The following is a 19223-nucleotide window of genomic DNA, read 5'->3' on the forward strand; positions in this document are numbered from 1 at the left end:
GGGATCTTAATACTTAGGAATTCTTCGCTTGCCTAATTCTTGGGCATGACCTACTTCCACATTGAACAAATGTGACACCACCTATGTCTGCTGCACCTCTCCTGCCATACGGTTTATAAGCTGCTTCTCCGCTCATATGCCGTATTCTATTCAAGATTGATGGACTGAACACATCAACTCAAGGTTGAGGGACTGATTACCTCATTCTCCTCCTGTTCTTCAAGTTTCTCCTACGTATGGACTGATGAAGCCACTGTGTGGCGAAACGTTTCCTCAATAAAGATACCCAAGAGTTGCACATGTGTCTAATTTATCAACATGTCGGTTCTCTGAACCATTCATCTACAAACCTGTCAGACACTGCAACTTCTTGGGATCTTAATACTTAGGAATTCTTTGCTTGCCTAATTCTTGGGCACGACCTACTTCCACATTGAACAAATGTGACACCACCTATGACTGCTGCACCTCTCCTGCCATACGGTTTATAAGCTGCTTCTCCGCTCATATGCCGTATTCTATTCAAGATTGATTGACTGAACACATCGACTCAAGGTTGAGGGACTGATTACCTCATTCTCCTCCTGTTCTTCAAGTTTCTCCTACGTATGGACTGATGAAGCCACTGTGTGGCAAAACGTTTCCTCAATAAAGATACCCAAGAGTTGCACATGTGTCTAATTCATCACCTTCTACAACCACACAGGCCAAGGCAAACCAGACATCATTCTAGCAAACCGAGCCAGCTCTCTATTTCAACACTACATCTCACCTGGCCCTATTACAGGCTCTGATCACATCCCAGTCATCTTACAAATCTCCTCCAACCCTATCCTCATCCCAGCCACACCTTCCTTCTACAAGAACGCTGACTGGGATGCTTTCAAACAACACATAGACAATGCTAACCTCACCTATGACTACAACAACAAACCTATCTCTGACATCGACACTCAACTTGATCTCATCCAGGACACCATTACACAAGCAGTCAACACTGCAGTACCAAAGAAAAAACACACCACTCGTTATTCCTTCAAACCCTCACTCAGAACAAGAAGACTAATTATCTGCTACCACAACCGCTTCCTCTACAACACACATAGATTTAATCAAGTCCGATTAGATCTCACTTACCTTAGAAACAACATTCTATACAGCCTAGACCAAGACCACAACAATCACTGGTCACAACTCATACAACAAGTGGACAAACAGCGTATTAAAAACACTAAAGCCTTCTGGAACTTTATCAAAAAAATCAGAGGCACAACTCCCACCAACAAATTCAAACACATCACCCACAACAATACATACATCTCAGACCCGCAGGCTGCTACTAACATCTTCAAACACATCTGGGAGAACATCTTCCACCCTCACCCACCTCACCCTAACGTTATTCAACACATTCAGAACATAGAACACTGGAACACTGCACACACAAGAAACAACACCAGATAGCCACATCCATCTGGACTCTCTTACCTCCTCCCCAGAACTCGACACTCATTTCACCAACACAGACATTAAAACTCTCCTCAGACACCTTCCTCCCAAGGCTCCTGGTGCCTCTGGCCTAAACCATATTATCCTAAAACGCCTTCTTGACTCGATCATTACTGCCTACACTAACCTCCTCAATGCCTCTCTTGCCTCTGGATACTTCCCTTCCCTCTTCAAAGCTGCTACTGCTATCCTCCTTCCTAAACCCAAAAAAGACCAATCTGATCCTAGAAACTATCGCCCTATCAGCCTCCTCGAAACTTTAGGAAAACTCTTTGAAAAACTCATCAACCATCGCCTTCGCAGATACCTGGAACACAATTCTCTACTTTCTGATGGCCAGTTTGGCTTCAGAACACACAGATCCACACAGGATGTCATTAACATCATTCTCAACTACATCCACATAAACACAAAACAAAGAAACAGGACAGCCCTGGTTGCAAAGACGTTGAAAAAGCTTTTGACACTGGCACGAATGGCTCAAGTACAAACTCTACAAACTTTAACTTGCCTCTCACTACTCGTAAACTCCTCTGCAACTTCCTAGACGGCCATACCATGAGAATCAAATTCCAAGGCTGTTACTCTACTTCACACTAAATGCCGGAGTACCCCAGGGATCTGTCCTCTCCCCTACCCTCTACATTTTATACACTAACGACATTCCAACACCTGTATACCACAACCCCATCACACTAGCCTATGCAGACGACATTACACAACTTATCACACATGCCAATATAGATACACTCACACACAAAACACAAAATGAGGTCGACAGGATAGCCATCTGGGAACAAAAATGGATCAAAACCAATGCAACTAAATCCAGCATTACGTATTTTAACTACAGGAAACGTGATCCTTCATTACCTGTCGAGCTCAGAACAGCTGACACCCGCACTTACATCCCCATCACACAATCTGTCACTGTCCTTGGCGTTAACCTTGACTACCTTCTTCGTTTACATGGACACATTCACTCAAGGCATGCAATAGCTAGTAAGGCCCTTGCGGGCCTCTACAAGCTGAAACATGCCTCTCATCACACCAAACTACACCTCTACAAATCCCTAATACGTCCTCTGATAACTTACTCTCCTCTAGCCCTCTCTCTTGCAGCAAAAACAAACTTACTTAAACTGCAGTGTGTCCAAAACAAGGCGCTGCGCTGGGTGCTTGATGTCAGATGGGAGGACTTCGCCACAAGCGAGTCTCTCCATGCCCAATTAGACATCCCTGCGCTGAATCTGTACTGGAAGACGCTCAGTGACAGACAGATAGACAAACTTGAGACACGACATGACTACTGGACCTCTCTCCTTGACGAAGACATTCGCAGACCCACAAACCAATAAAACCTTTTCTACTCCTTGCATGATCCTGCTCCTAACCCTATTTACAAACAACCTTGGATTCTCTGACAGGTACCTTCTCTGACAGGTACCATTCTCTGACTCACGTTCACCTTAGCTTTTGGGTTAAGACATGGCTCAGTTCTACACTCCTCTCTAGTGCTAAACGTTGCATGTCCCTTCCTCCTCGCTCGCCCCACCTGAGTCCCAACAGAAGAACCTGAATTTCTCTTCTCAATATCTGTCCCACGATCGCCTTCGCTGCTGGGTTAAGCCCTGGCTCTATTTCTACGACTAAGAACACTCCTCTCCAGCACTATTCTTTGTCTGTCCCGTCTTCCCCGCTCATCCCATTTGGGGTCTCAACTGTACTTTCGTTTGTTCGTTCGTTCGTTTTTGTTAGTGTGACTTTGTAAATGGTCTAAGTCGGATTGAAACATCGCCGTGAGCTCCTCTCTCCTGTGTGCGGGTTATTTGTGTATTGCTCCACTCACGGTATTGTGCCTTTTTGTTATTTATTGATATCCATTTTAACCATGCATTGTTGTTACCAATCCTTGTGGAGTAAAGCCTATAGGGCCAGGAGGGTTACTAAATAATATGGTACACATTAGTATTACATCCATTATGATTATTTTTTCCAATTCATTGGAAAGTAGGCTTAATTTTTTCTGCTTTGCTCTCATTCTGGTTAGAGTCTGAGTTAAATATCCAAATTAGGTTCTATTGAAAAAATTAATGCAATCATGAAACAACGGTTATTAATGGTTAGTCTTAATTTCATATGAACTTAACCCACTTATTTCGTTTCCTAACTTCATTTCATCCTCAGTAGGATAATAGAATTGGCACCATTTATTTCTTTGTCACCATTAAAAATTACTGAATATTCAGTAGAACCAAAATGGTGAACCTGGCATTTTTTTTCAGATCACTGATATAATATTATGCCTCATGGAGTGCATAAATCGAAGAGGCCTCATGGATGTCAACAAAGAAAGGCAAAAAATGAAAAAGTTCAGCTAATGCAAAAAATGGCTGGGTCTATGGTTCAGTATCTCACTGTTATCTTACTGATAACACTGAGGTTGATTCTAACTCCAACAATGGTAATATAAGCGAGAGGAATGAAGGGAATGAGAGTCTGCGAGAGTTAGCATCAATGTGTGACATTTCTTCTTGGAAAATTCCAGTTCTAGACCATTCCAGGATTGAAATTGTCAAAAGAGGTAGTTATGTTTATCAGAACAAGGATGGCCCTTTTCGTGTTACAAAGAGAAAAAATGCAAAAGGCGATGAGCTTCAGCTTTCTAAAGAATGGTTCTACAAACATGTGCTGAATGGTGAGAAAATTTTGCGATCGTGGATGGTATACTCGCCAGTCAGTGGGAAATTATACTGTTACTGCTGTAGATTGTTTACCTCTAGTGTTACAAGTATAACATCAAAGTTTGTGACTGGGTTTCAAATATGGTGGAAGCTGAACCCAAAAGTACACAATCATGAAACTTCTGATGAACACCTACGTTGCCTCAAGAATTTGAAAACCATGGCAACCGGTTTAAGGGTGAACAAAACCAATGATGCAGAAATAATTGTTTCAATGGAAATCCAGAAGAAAAGGTGGAAGGAAATATTGTACAGGTTGCTCGACATTACACTGTTTCTGGCTAAACAGAACTTAGTATTTCGCGGCCACAGCGAGGATGAATTCTCATCAAATAGAGGAAACTTTCTTGAGATAGTTGAATTAATAGCTAAGTATGATCCTGTGCTAAAAGAGCACCTAATGAGACTGAAGTGCAGCTCAAGTGAACACAGGTCATCAGTTTCGTATCTTTCACCATCAACTCAAAATGAGTTTTTAAGTGTTCTGGCAAACCGAGTCAAAGAGAAACTTGTTACTGATATCAAGAGAGCTGTATACTACAGCGTTATGTTTGACAGTGGTCAGCATTCTTTTGCTGAGAATTCATCATAAAAAGGACCTGCCTAGTATGGGCCAACAGGCCTGCTGCAGTGTTCCTCCTTTCTTATGCTCTTATGTTCTATGTAAAAATTTTTGGCAGTCTTGAGTCAGCATATACATTCTTTGCCTCCTCCACCCATTGATGGGATGTATTAATGGACCATACTGCAGTCTCTTTCAAAAGATTATCAACAACAAGATGGAGTTATCATTACAGTGCAGTGAAACCAGTAGCGGAATCTTTCGAGAAATTTGTGGTAGCAATTGAAGCTCTTTGCAATCCACGGGAAAATTTGGATACAAGAGGAGCAGCACAAGGTCTACTCCCTGCTGTGTGCAATTTCACATTTCTGTGTTATCTGTATTTCTGGTGTGACATACTTCGGGAGGTTCTGCTTGCCCAGCAGTACTTGCAGACTAAGGATTTAACTCTTGAAAAAGTGGTGGTGAAGCTAGAGGCACTGCGATTATTTTTGAATAAAGGGCAAGATCGCATAGTGGAAAATTCAATACAACAGGCACTTTTGAAATGTGAGAAGTATGGATTTCCAACAGAGAGAAGAATCAGGTTAAAGAAAAGGATGGCAGGGGAGCAGGCAAGGGATTCTGGACTCATTCTACAGGTAGAAAACAAGATGGCGATGTTGGAGTGCACTGATCGTTTTCATAATGAACTCAAGATACGATCAAAAGCAATCAAGGATGTGGCAGCCATGTTTGTGGTCATTCAAACAAAGAATCTTATACAAGCTACTGAAGAAGAATTGGAGGTGATGGCTTCAAGACTCACAGTGTTCTATAATGAAATATACAAGAATGAGCTCATGCTTGATATACCAAGACTAAGGAGGCACCTGTAAGCTGCTGATGTTGATCTTGAAAAAGTTAATCACTGGACTACACTGGATGTACTAACATTCACAGCTGAATGGGATTTCATTGAATCTCTTCCAACTCTGACACTCTGCCTGAGGTTGTTCCTTACTTTATGCGTTTCTGTGGCTTCTTGTGAAAGGAGTTTCTCCAAGTTGAAGCTGATTAAAAACTATTTACGGTCCACAATGAGTCGATCCAGAATCTTTGACATAGCAATGTTATCCATAGAAAATGGGTCAGTTGACTGCATTGATTTCGATGAAGTGATAGATGATTTTGAAGGATTGAAGGCAAGGAAATGTATGATCTAATTCACTGAGATGTTACCTGTACTCAAGGTCAAATCGGAACTAGTATTTCTCTGATATTGCAATGTTTATCTTTATTTTTCAAGTTTTTTTTTTGGCGTTGTTGAAGAATAAATGTAGGATGTGTTAGCTGTACTCAAAGTGATATTTGAGTTTATGTTTCCTCAATATTACTACGATTATTTATTTTATCATTAATAAAGTTAAGAAGTATTTTCCTGTTCAGTTTATGGCCTTAAACATTCTCATTGTTAAACATTTGTCACTGGTCATGCAGTAGTGACGTAACTGGAGTTTAATCCCCCCTCCCCCCATCCCCCCGCCCTTGGATTTCATGGGGGTGACACCAAAGATGCCGCCCTGGGTGACACCAACCCTAGCGATGCCTATGGTTTGGGAAGCGATGTGGTGGAGGCAGGATCTATACATAGCAGTAAGCAGAGGTATGATAAAGCTCACAGTTCAGGGATAGTGACCTAGTAGCGACCAGTGAAGAGACGGGGCCAGGAGCTTGGACTCAACCCTTGCAACCTCAACTAGGTGAGTACAACTAGGTGAGTACACACACACACACCAGTTTGGAATCCACATCTGGTCAAGCATGTCAAGAAATTAGAGAAAGTGCAAAGGTTTGCAACAAGACTAGTCCCAGAGCTAAGGGGAATGTCCTACGAAGAAAGGTTAATCGAAATCGGCCTGACGACACGGGAGGACAGGAGGGTGAGAGGAGACATGATAATGACATATAAAATACTGCATGGAATAGACAAGGTGGACAAAGACAGGATGTTCCAGGGAGGGGACACAGAAACAAGAGGTCACAATTGGAAGTTGAAGACTTAGACGAGTCAAAGGAATGTTACGAAGTATTTCTTCAGTCATGGAGTTGTCAGGCAGTGGAATAGCCTAAGGAGGCGGGAACCATACGTAGTTTTAAGACGAGATTTAATAAAGCTTATGGAGCAGGGAGAGAGAGGACCCAGTAGCAATCAGTGAAGAGGCAGGGGCCAGGAGCTATGAATTGACCCCTGCAACCACAAATAGGCAAGTACACACACACAAAAAAAACACTGCAGCCTACATGCCATAATTTCTGTCCTGGAAGCTTTGTCACTCCAATGCATGTGTGAAGAGGTCAGGTGTGGAAGGCGTCAAGGTCGATGATGTGTTTATTAGGTCCTCTTAACATGACTTCAATCTAGGGTGGCACCAACTTGGCCAACACACATGAAATATTGACACTGCCAGATTTCTGGACTATAGTGATTAGAAATGGTAATCAGTGCAGCCTCAAGGCAGTGTCTTTTATTCAAAATGGGTTCATTGATTACTTGTCTAACTTCTTGCTGTTTCAGATGGGCATGTGAAATGCAGTGAACCATGTCATCCCAGCTATAGATGTATTTTGTCTTTGAGAGCCTAATAATACTTAAAACTCTAATTTTTAAAGGATGGACTGGTAAGCCAGCAAAAGGCCTTGATCAGATGACCAAAAGCTCCAATGGCAGGTCATCATCTGACTAAGACCTGCATCAGGCATTGGCGTCGTAAGGGGGGTGCCCCGGGTGACACCATTTAGGGGGTGATACCATAGAGCCTCTGAAGAAGATGACACTAATGCATAAAACAGTGCTGCAGCAACATAAGAGAAAAATCCTTCATTTCTATATAGCCTAGATTATGATTACAGAGTACAAATAGGCCTATATAGGGAAAATCATTGATTTTGATAATGTGATAGATGATTTTGCAGGATTGAAGGCAAGGAAATATAAGATCAGATTCTTAGGCAAGACACATATGCAACAGTTAGGTATCTTTATTATGAAACGTTTCGCCTACACAGTAGGCTTCTTCAGTCAAGTACAGAAAAGTTGATAGAAGCAGAAGATACTTGAAGACGATGTAATCAGTCCATCACCCTTAAAGTTTTGAGGTGGTCAGTCCCTCAGTCTGGAGAAGAGCATTGTCCTAACAACCTGTCGGTATTTTATACCATTTTAATGTTCAAGATCAGATTCACTGAGATGTTACCTGTACTTAAGGTCAAATCGGAACTTGTGTTTCTCTGATATTGCAATGTTTTTCTTTATTTTTCAATTTTTTTTTTTTTGCATTGTTGAAGATGAATAAATGTAGGATCTGTTGCCTGTACTCAGTGATATTTGAGTTTGTTTCCTCAATATTACTACGATTATTTATTTTATCATTAATAAAGTTGAGAAGTATTCTCCTATTCAGTTTATGGCCCTTGAACGTTCTCATTGCTAAACATTAGTCATGGAATGCAGTAGTGATGTAACTGGAGTTTAATCCCCCTATCCCCCTGCCCTTGGATTTCACGGGGGTGACACCAAAGATGTCGCCCCGGGTGACACCAACCCTAGCAACGCCACTGACATCAGGAAACACTTTTCCTGTTTCCTGACAAACCTTACCTAACCTAACCTTTGAGAGACTGGCCTAGATTTCTTGCTGTTTCTCCCACATATATTTTACCACAGCCAACACACAGGATGGCAAGGACCCAGGCATTCTCATCTCTGGGTGTAGTGGTGACCTTCCTAACTGGTGATTTAACTAATAATATGAGTCCCAGGGTTTGCTTACATGAAGGTGTCTGCAGATAGATCAACTCTAATGAATAAAAAGTAGGAGAGTTAATTGAATAAATTCCAGAACAGTCTTAATTCTACTGAGTCAAGCACCCATATTATTGAAAATTCTTGAGAGATTGGTCCCAAATCTGGACACCAGAATCACTCCCTACATATGCAAGAGGCTGGGCAGTTTATTGCAAAATATGTACCCAAGATGAAAAGCAAGTGTGCCATGATCACACTCAGAAATAACTCGGTAAGTGTAAAGGGAACAAGATTTTTCAACACTCCTATCACACATAAGTAAAATTACCAGTAAACCCACTGGTTATTTTTAAGAGGGATCTTGATAAGTTCCTCAAGCTAGTTCTTTATCATCCAGGCTATAGTGAATATGTAGGAGTGCTTGTGGGTAGTACCAACAGCCTGTATGATAGGCCATCAACCAGGAGGCCTGGTCTGGGACTTGACTGCAAGGTGGTGTCCACCGGAATCATTGTCAGGTAACCTGAGTGGTTCAACGAAATCTGTTATGTACCAAGCTTGATAAAATAGAGTATTGCCAGAAGACCCATGGATATTCCCAAAAATATTGGCTAATTAAAATACACAAAAAAGTCTAAAAATTTTTAGGAAAGACCATGTTTCATCTGTTATAAAAGTACTGTACTGTACATGAAAAAATCACACATCTTTAATTGAGGCCTGTCTGTACTACATGTATTAGTCATAGTGATAATACAGTACAGTACATATTCATGTTATTTTAAAACGATAATTCTTTCTTTGCTATTTTCAGGTGAAATACGGACAACAGCAAGACGCCTAGATCGAGAGAGACAAGCTGAACATGTTCTTGAAGTTACAATTTCTGACGGGGATGATCCCTCCACTGCCCTCTCTTCCACCACCTATGTTGCCGTCAATGTCCAGGATGAGAATGATCATGCCCCTGTGTTTCTGGAAAGACTCTACAAGTTTTATGTGCCTGTCATTGCTCATCACAACCCACAGATGGATGAATCAGTTTTAGATAATGACTATATAGAAGATATGCCCATTGGGCAGGTGAGTAATGTGATGTAGTGTTAGTGTACAGTATATAACAAAATATTAAACTGAAGTTAATGCCTGGTTATACCTAAATTTTTGTATGAAATTGCAACACTACAGTAAAATCCATAGTAATATCTCCTTGATATTTCTCAGCCTCACACTGATGTGAGCTGCTTGCACTGTATATATAATTACTCGTTACCAAATATTATACATAATGTAAAAATTTACTGGATTGTATGTGCCTTCACCTACATATGACACTAAACAAAAATGCTGTATATATAATGCTTTTCTCTGGTACTAATAACTTACTTTCATTGGATATGGAGGCATGTGGGTTATTCTGTATTTGTGATGAGTTAAATGTTACTTGTCCAAGTCCTGATTTATCCAGTATCTGTCAGCTTCTCATTCTGTGTAACATAATGCTTTATTAACCTGGTGGAGGTTGGACAATTGTCTTCTGGTGCAAAGCATTGATGCTAACAGATACAGTAATTATTCCACATGTGTGCTGTGTCACCCAGGCAGCACATAGGTGGTATAAACCAAGCATGAACACCTCAAGTGCAGACCACTAATCACAATGTAACTTACCTATGTCAAACTCGGCAAGCATGATTTACCTGGAAGGATAGATTTTTCTTATTTTTTTACTCTGCTGAATTTTAGGAGTTGCATTCCTGAAGTTTGTCTGTAGCTGTTGTTTGGAGTTTGGTTCTTATTTTCCCATAGAAACAAAAAGTATAAAGGATGATTCTGTTTTACTTAAGTCAAGGAAAAGTATCTTAACTCCTCACATAACTGGTGGGGTTTGAAGCCATGGCAAGCCAATCCTAAAACTGGCAGACCACTGTGCTAACTACTGTGAATGTAATAATGGCATACAATAATGACAAGTAGATAATTAAGACACATGTGCAACAGTTAGATATCTTTATATAGCACAGTAGGATGGTAGGCTTGGGTAGGCTTGCTGCAGCAGTGCAGCATTTCTCAGTAATGTTCTTCTCCTATTGGGTGCCACTTCCTTGAAAATCATCTACATTCTCAGTGCCTCACTTCTGCACTGTACAGAGCTCCTTTCTCATGATTCTGCTTCACACGGTTTAAGACTGTGAAGTTTAACACATCTCCAGGCTGAGGGAATGATCACTTCAAAATACTACTTCAAGGATGATGGACTGACCACATCATCTTTACCTCTCTACTGCATACTACCTCTGTATTTTACTGATGAAGCTTGTTGTGTAGGCAAAATGTTTTGGAATAAAGATACCTAATTGTTAAACATGTCTTACCTAGTGAATTACTGTTCCATGTCTGCCCAGAGAGGTGAATTTCTAAATACACTAGGAACCCATTTTGCAAGGTATTTGGAAATGTCCTGTTATGATTTCACCTGCCAAAAAAAAAAAAAAAATGTATTTTTACCAGGTACAGTGGAACCTTGGCTTATGAGTGGCCCACCCTACGAGTTTTTCAGGATATGAGCAGTTGCTCGGCCATTTTTTTTTGTTTCTGGACTTGAGCAAAAATTCAGGATGCAACCTTCCCATTCAAACAGCTTTTTTTTAGAGCTCCAGATCTTACAAAAGTAAAAGTGAATATATAATAGGTAGTAGGTTGGTAGACAGCAACCACCCAGGGAAGTACTACCGTCCTGCCAGATGACTGTGAAACAAAAACCTGTAACTGTTTTGCATGATGGTAGGATTGCTGGTTTCTTTTTCTGTCTCATAAACACGCTAAGATAACAGGGATATCTTGCTACTCCTACTTACACTTTGGTCACACTTCATAGACACGCACATGCATATATATATATATACATACATCTAGGTTTTTCTCCTTTTTCTAAATAGCTCTTGTTCTTTTTATTTCTTCTATTGTCCATGGGGAAGTGGAAAAGAATCTTTCCTCCGTAAGCCATGCGTGTCGTATGAGGCGACTAAAATGCCGGGAGCAATGGGCTAGTAACCCCTTCTCCTGTATACAATTACTAAAAAAGAGAAGAAGAAAAACTTTATAAAACTGGGTTGCTTAAATGTGCGTGGATGTAGTGCGGATGACAAGAAACAGATGATTGCTGATGTTATGAATGAAAAGAAGTTGGATGTCCTGGCCCTAAGCGAAACAAAGCTGAAGGGGGTAGGAGAGTTTCAGTGGGGGGAAATAAATGGGATTAAATCTGGAGTATCTGAGAGAGTTAGAGCAAAGGAAGGGGTAGCAGTAATGTTAAATGATCAGTTATGGAAGGAGAAAAGAGAATATGAATGTGTAAATTCAAGAATTATGTGGATTAAAGTAAAGGTTGGATGCGAGAAGTGGGTCATAATAAGCGTGTATGCACCTGGAGAAGAGAGGAATGCAGAGGAGAGAGAGAGATTTTGGGAGATGTTAAGTGAATGTATAGGAGCCTTTGAACCAAGTGAGAGAGTAATTGTGGTAGGGGACTTGAATGCTAAAGTAGGAGAAACTTTTAGAGAGGGTGTGGTAGGTAAGTTTGGGGTGCCAGGTGTAAATGATAATGGGAGCCCTTTGATTGAACTTTGTATAGAAAGGGGTTTAGTTATAGGTAATACATATTTTAAGAAAAAGAGGATAAATAAGTATACACGATATGATGTAGGGCGAAATGACAGTAGTTTGTTGGATTATGTATTGGTAGATAAAAGACTGTTGAGTAGACTTCAGGATGTACATGTTTATAGAGGGGCCACAGATATATCAGATCACTTTCTAGTTGTAGCTACACTGAGAGTAAAAGGTAGATGGGATACAAGGAGAATAGAAGCATCAGGGAAGAGAGAGGTAAAGGTTTATAAACTAAAAGAGGAGGCAGTTAGGGTAAGATATAAACAGCTATTGGAGGATAGATGGGCTAATGAGAGCATAGGCAATGGGGTCGAAGAGGTATGGGGTAGGTTTAAAAATGTAGTGTTAGAGTGTTCAGCAGAAGTTTGTGGTTACAGGAAAGTGGGTGCAGGAGGGAAGAGGAGCGATTGGTGGAATGATGATGTAAAGAGAGTAGTAAGGGAGAAAAAGTTAGCATATGAGAAGTTTTTACAAAGTAGAAGTGATGCAAGGAGGGAAGAGTATATGGAGAAAAAGAGAGAAGTTAAGAGAGTGGTGAAGCAATGTAAAAAGAGAGCAAATGAGAGAGTGGGTGAGATGTTATCAACAAATTTTGTTGAAAATAAGAAAAAGTTTTGGAGTGAGATTAACAAGTTAAGAAAGCCTAGAGAACAAATGGATTTGTCAGTTAAAAATAGGAGAGGAGAGTTATTAAATGGAGAGTTAGAGGTATTGGGAAGATGGAAGGAATATTTTGAGGAATTGTTAAATGTTGATGAAGATAGGGAAGCTGTGATTTCGTGTATAGGGCAAGGAGGAATAACATCTTGTAGGAGTGAGGAAGAGTCAGTTGTGAGTGTGGGGGAAGTTCGTGAGGCAGTAGGTAAAATGAAAGGGGGTAAGGCAGCCGGGATTGATGGGATAAAGATAGAAATGTTAAAAGCAGGTGGGGATATAGTTTTGGAGTGGTTGGTGCAATTATTTAATAAATGTATGGAAGAGGGTAAGGTACCTAGGGATTGGCAGAGAGCATGCATAGTTCCTTTGTATAAAGGCAAAGGGGATAAAAGAGAGTGCAAAAATTATAGGGGGATAAGTCTGTTGAGTGTACCTGGTAAAGTGTATGGTAGAGTTATAATTGAAAGAATTAAGAGTAAGACGGAGAATAGGATAGCAGATGAACAAGGAGGCTTTAGGAAAGGTAGGGGGTGTGTGGACCAGGTGTTTACAGTGAAACATATAAGTGAACAGTATTTAGATAAGGCTAAAGAGGTCTTTGTGGCATTTATGGATTTGGAAAAGGCGTATGACAGGGTGGATAGGGGGGCAATGTGGCAGATGTTGCAAGTGTATGGTGTAGGAGGTAGGTTACTGAAAGCAGTGAAGAGTTTTTACGAGGATAGTGAGGCTCAAGTTAGAGTATGTAGGAAAGAGGGGAATTTTTTCCCAGTAAAAGTAGGCCTTAGACAAGGATGTGTGATGTCACCGTGGTTGTTTAATATATTTATAGATGGGGTTGTAAGAGAAGTAAATGCGAGGGTCTTGGCAAGAGGCGTGGAGTTAAAAGATAAAGAATCACACACAAAGTGGGAGTTGTCACAGCTGCTCTTTGCTGATGACACTGTGCTCTTGGGAGATTCTGAAGAGAAGTTGCAGAGATTGGTGGATGAATTTGGTAGGGTGTGCAAAAGAAGAAAATTAAAGGTGAATACAGGAAAGAGTAAGGTTATGAGGATAACAAAAAGATTAGGTGATGAAAGATTGAATATCAGATTGGAGGGAGAGAGTATGGAGGAGGTGAACGTATTCAGATATTTGGGAGTGGACGTGTCAGCGGATGGGTCTATGAAAGATGAGGTGAATCATAGAATTGATGAGGGAAAAAGAGTGAGTGGTGCACTTAGGAGTCTGTGGAGACAAAGAACTTTGTCCTTGGAGGCAAAGAGGGGAATGTATGAGAGTATAGTTTTACCAACGCTCTTATATGGGTGTGAAGCGTGGGTGATGAATGTTGCAGCGAGGAGAAGGCTGGAGGCAGTGGAGATGTCATGTCTGAGGGCAATGTGTGGTGTGAATATAATGCAGAGAATTCGTAGTTTGGAAGTTAGGAGGAGGTGCGGGATTACCAAAACTGTTGTCCAGAGGGCTGAGGAAGGGTTGTTGAGGTGGTTCGGACATGTAGAGAGAATGGAGCGAAACAGAATGACTTCAAGAGTGTATCAGTCTGTAGTGGAAGGAAGGCGGGGTAGGGGTCGGCCTAGGAAAGGTTGGAGGGAGGGGGTAAAGGAGGTTTTGTGTGCGAGGGGCTTGGACTTCCAGCAGGCATGCGTGAGCGTGTTTGATAGGAGTGAATGGAGACAAATGGTTTTTAATACTTGACGTGCTGTTGGAGTGTGAGCAAAGTAACATTTATGAAGGGATTCAGGGAAACCGGCAGGCCGGACTTGAGTCCTGGAGATGGGAAGTACAGTGCCTGCACTCTGAAGGAGGGGTGTTAATGTTGCAGTTTAAAAACTGTAGTGTAAAGCACCCTTCTGGCAAGACAGTGATGGAGTGAATGATGGTGAAAGTTTTTCTTTTTCGGGCCACCCTGCCTTGGTGGGAATCGGCCGGTGTGATAATAAAAAAAAATAAAAAAAAAAAAAGTTCATTGTCATGATGTATTATGTTTTTTTACTGTTTAAGACTATAACTTACCTTAAATTGTGGGTGCTGGTGTTTGTCGATGATTGTGAAGAGAGTGGAGAGTTATGTTGTGGTCCTACTGGGCTGAGGTGGATGGTAGAGGTTCTGGTACTGAAGTTGATGGTTGTACTGGAGTGTGCATAAATTCTGTAATGGATTTCTGTTCTCCTTTACCCTGCAGTACATTATACTACTGATGGTAAGGCATCCACTGCTCTAGACACCGTTTCAGGGTCCTCTTCAGTGAAAAAGTCTAACTTTAAGTCAGTCAGTCAAGTCAGTCAGTCAAGTCAGTAAGTCAGTCAGTCAAGTCAGTAAGTCAGTCAGTCAAGTCAGTCAAGTCAGTCAAGTCAGTCAAGTCAGTCAAGTCAGTCAAGTCAGTCAGTCAGTCAGTCAGTCAGTCAGTCAGTCAGTCAGTCAGTCAAGTCAGTCAAGTCAGTCAAGTCAGTCAAGTCAGTCAAGTCAGTCAAGTCAGTCAAGTCAGTCAAGTCAGTCAAGTCAGTCAAGTCAGTCAAGTCAGTCAAGTCAGTCAGTCAGTCAGTCAGTCAGTCAGTCAGTCAGTCAGTCAGTCAGTCAGTCAGTCAGTCAGTCAAGTCAGTAAGCCAATAAGTCATTCAGCAACACTGGTATGCCTACTGGGTGTCATGATTGCTTGGCAGATACAAGATATGGTAATTAAAAGATCAAAACACAATTCACAGACACAGCTAGCTTGTAGGAGAGAAGTGGAACTGAACACCTAAGCTGGGATGGTGGTGTCGAGAGTGTTGAGGGATGGCGGGAGGTCTCCCCCACTGACCCACAACAAGGCGGCCACTTGAGGTAGGGAATGGCCACCACCACTTGTCACATAATGACATATTTTATTCATTCTAGAGTATATATCGGGTTTCTATGTTATTTATATTGTTTATTATGTCATATTAGATGAATTGTGATAGATAAATAAGCTGTGGAGTTGATATTAGCGTCATATTCCGGCCTCCTGAGAGCAGAAATTTCGCTGGAACGGATTAATGGCATTTCAATTAATTTAAATGAGGAAAATTAACTTGGCATACGAGCAGATTGGGAAACGAGCAAGATCACGGAATGGATTAAACTCGTAAGCCGAGGTTCCACTGTATTAATATTGTATGCAGGAATAATCACTGAACCCATGAAGGGTTATATAGTGCCTGAGGAATGGGAGATAAGGAGGTTTAAACCTCTCACTCTTTAAAAAAACAATCAACATATTTTTTTCTTCTGAAGGTAATGACACCAAAAGTACGAAATTTCATGGAAAAGCTATGGAATTACATGGGCACAAAGTTAGCAGTCTTGACACATTATCCCTGTTCATTACTCACATCACCAAGTGTCTCTTATATTACAATTGCCTTCCATGTTGAATTCATAATCACAAAAACAGATTTACTCTATTTCTTGGATAACAAAATATAACCAGGAATGATTGGTCATGGTTTATGGTGTCCCAATACAGTGGACCCTCGACCAACGATATTAATCCGTTCCTGAGAGCTCATCGTTAATCGAAATTATCGTTAGTCGAGTTAATTTTCCCCATAAGAAATAATGGAAATCAAATTAATCCGTGCAAGACACCCAAAAGTATTGAAAAAAAAAAATTTTACCGCATGAAATATTAATTTTAATACAGTACACACAAACTGAAGAAGACATGTACAGTTACATGACACTTACCTTTATTGAAGATCTGGTGATGATTGATGGGATGGGAGGAGGGGAGAGTGTGGATGGTGTTAGTGTTTAGAAGGGGAATCCCCTTCCATTAGGACTTGAGGTGTCAAGTCCTTTTCCGGGGTTACTTCCCTTCTTCTTTTAATGCCACTAGGACCAGCTTGAGAGTCACTGGACCTCTGTCGCACAACATATCTGTCCATAGAGGCCTGTACCTCCCGTTCCTTTATGACATTCCTAAAGTGTTTCACAACATTGTCAGTGTCACAATTAAACACTTGTTCAGGTTTCAATTCTTCACCTTGAATTCCTGCACATATTTTTCAGCTGATTTTTGGTCCAAACTGGCAGCCTCACCATGCCTTATCACACTATGTATGCCACTACAATTCTTAAATCTCTCAAACCAACCTTTGCTGGCCTTAAATTCACTCACATCACCACTAGTTGCTGGCATTTTTCTAATTAAATCGTCATGCAACTTCCTAGCCTTTTCACATATGATCGCTTGAGAGATGCTGTCTCCTGCTATCTGTTTTTCATTTATCCACACTAATAACAGTCTCTCAACATCTTCTATCACTTGTGATCTCAGTTTCGAAAACATAGTTGCACCTTTGGCAAGAACAGCTTCCTTGATTGCCGTTTTCTTGGCCACAATAGTAGCAATGGTTGATTGGGGTTTTGTGTACAACCTGGCCAGCTCGGAGACACACACTCCACTTTCATACTTAACAATAATCTCTTTCTTCATATCCATAGTAATTCTCACCCTTTTTGCTGTAGGGTTGGCACTAGAAGCTTTCTTGGGGCCCATGGTGACTTATTTTGCAGGTGCAATCACTAAAAACACTGTGATAATATGAAATGTTCCGATTGTATGTTTGGATGGGACAGCGGTGGCTGGCTGGCTTGTAAACACTGGCCACAAGTGGACGCGTCTCAAACGGAACGAATCGTGTTGGTCGAGTTTTTTAGTGCTAGTCGAGGCAAAATTTTTGCGTTAAAATGTATCGCTAGCCGGATTTAACGTTAGACGATGCCATCGTTGGTTGAGGGTCCACTGTAATTGAATCAGACCTATTAAAAACCTATAAAACAGACCAGGGATGTAGGGGGATCTTGCCCATCCTCAGGAAAATCAGCAAAAAGTGGATATTTCTACTATTTTGAGCTCAATTTCAAGCTACTTCCAGTCTTGAAACCAACCAAAATAATTTCTGTTTCAGTTGTATGTCTTCTGTTCTATCAAATGATACCATATAACAACTAATAAACCCATAAAAACCATAAATAATAATAATAATAATAATAATAACAACTTTTATTTGAACATGATACATAGTTGTGCAAGAAATTATAGTGGTTGGGTGTACATGCCAAAAGCCCCTTGTATGCAGAGCATTATGGGCAGGCTTAAAATTAACTTAAGATTAACTAAGCAGTGATATATTCAGTAGTAAAAATTCAAGTAAACATATTACAACAAGAAGTACAAATGAGTATTTTAAACAATGAAATTTGAACATTTCAATTAAGAAGCATTATAGTTGTACAAATTTGTAGCATAATAATGTATAATATAACAAAATGATCAATATACTAAATGAAGTCATACAATTTATTAATCTGATCGAATCGAATAAAATCAATGATTTGTAGTGCAGAAACAGGTCATATGGTCATTAGATGAGTTACTGTGCATTCAAGAGAATGGAGAAGAAAGGAGTATTTTATTAGGTAATGTAATTAAAAAACATAGTTTGATAGGGTCACAGGTTATACATTCATGAGATACAGTTGTTCAGTATTTATTTAGTTGTGGGTGAGTAAGTGGTTTTTAAGAAGTCTTGAATTGGTAAACAGACAGTGTGTCTTTTGTATTCACAGGTAATGAATTCCAGATTTTTGGGCCTTTTATGTGCATCAAATTTTTACATAGTGTGAGATGGGCATGGAGAACATCAAAGAGTGATCTGTGCCTTGTGTTACGGTCATGTGTTCTGTTGAGGTTGGTAAGGAGATGTTTGAGGGAAGGGTTTATATCTGAGTTTAGTGTTCTATGCACGTAGTAGGCACAATAATAAGTATGGATGTCTTGTATGGTGAGTAAGTTTAGAGCTTTGAATATTGGTGGAGTATGCTGCCTGGAGTGGGAATTTGTTATCATTTTTACTTCAGCCTTTTGTTGGGTAATTAATGGTCTGAGATGTTTTATTGTTGTTGAGCCCCATGCACAGATTCCATAGGTGAGATAGGGGTAAATGAGTGAGTGATATAGGGCCAGGAGAGCTGATTGTGGAATATAGTACCGTATCTTCAATAGCATACCTACGGTCTTGGAGATTTTCTTGGAAATTTGTTGTACATGTGTGTGAAATTTTTGTCTGTTATCAAGGTGGATTCCTAAGAATTTTCCCTCTGTGAGCTTTGTGATAGGTGATCCATTTATCATTATGTTAGAAGAACATCTGTAGTTCTGTTTCCAAACTGAATGAAGTAGGTTTTGTCAGTATTGAGAGTAAGCTTGTTAATCATCATCCAGGTAGATATTTTCTGTAATTCAGTATTTACAGTATTG

At 40.4% G+C, this 19223-nt stretch overlaps 1 protein-coding gene across 9 annotated transcripts in view; it reads left to right on the forward strand.

Annotated features, from left to right (window-relative positions):
- The window catches only part of kug (FAT atypical cadherin kugelei), a 913302-nt gene that overhangs the window by 633831 nt on the left and 260248 nt on the right, over positions 1–19223 (forward strand). For all 9 annotated transcript variants that reach the window (XR_011394610.1, XR_008406862.2, XM_070104239.1 and 6 more), the window contains exon 6: positions 9417–9685. Coding sequence is in view for 7 of the 9 variants with exons in the window: in XM_070104239.1 (XP_069960340.1) it covers positions 9417–9685 (269 nt within the window). In the remaining 2 variants the exon portion in view is untranslated. The remainder of the gene's footprint in view (positions 1–9416; positions 9686–19223) is intronic.

This window comes from Cherax quadricarinatus, chromosome 1 (assembly GCF_038502225.1).
Source record: "Cherax quadricarinatus isolate ZL_2023a chromosome 1, ASM3850222v1, whole genome shotgun sequence".
NCBI lineage: Eukaryota > Metazoa > Arthropoda > Malacostraca > Decapoda > Parastacidae > Cherax > Cherax quadricarinatus.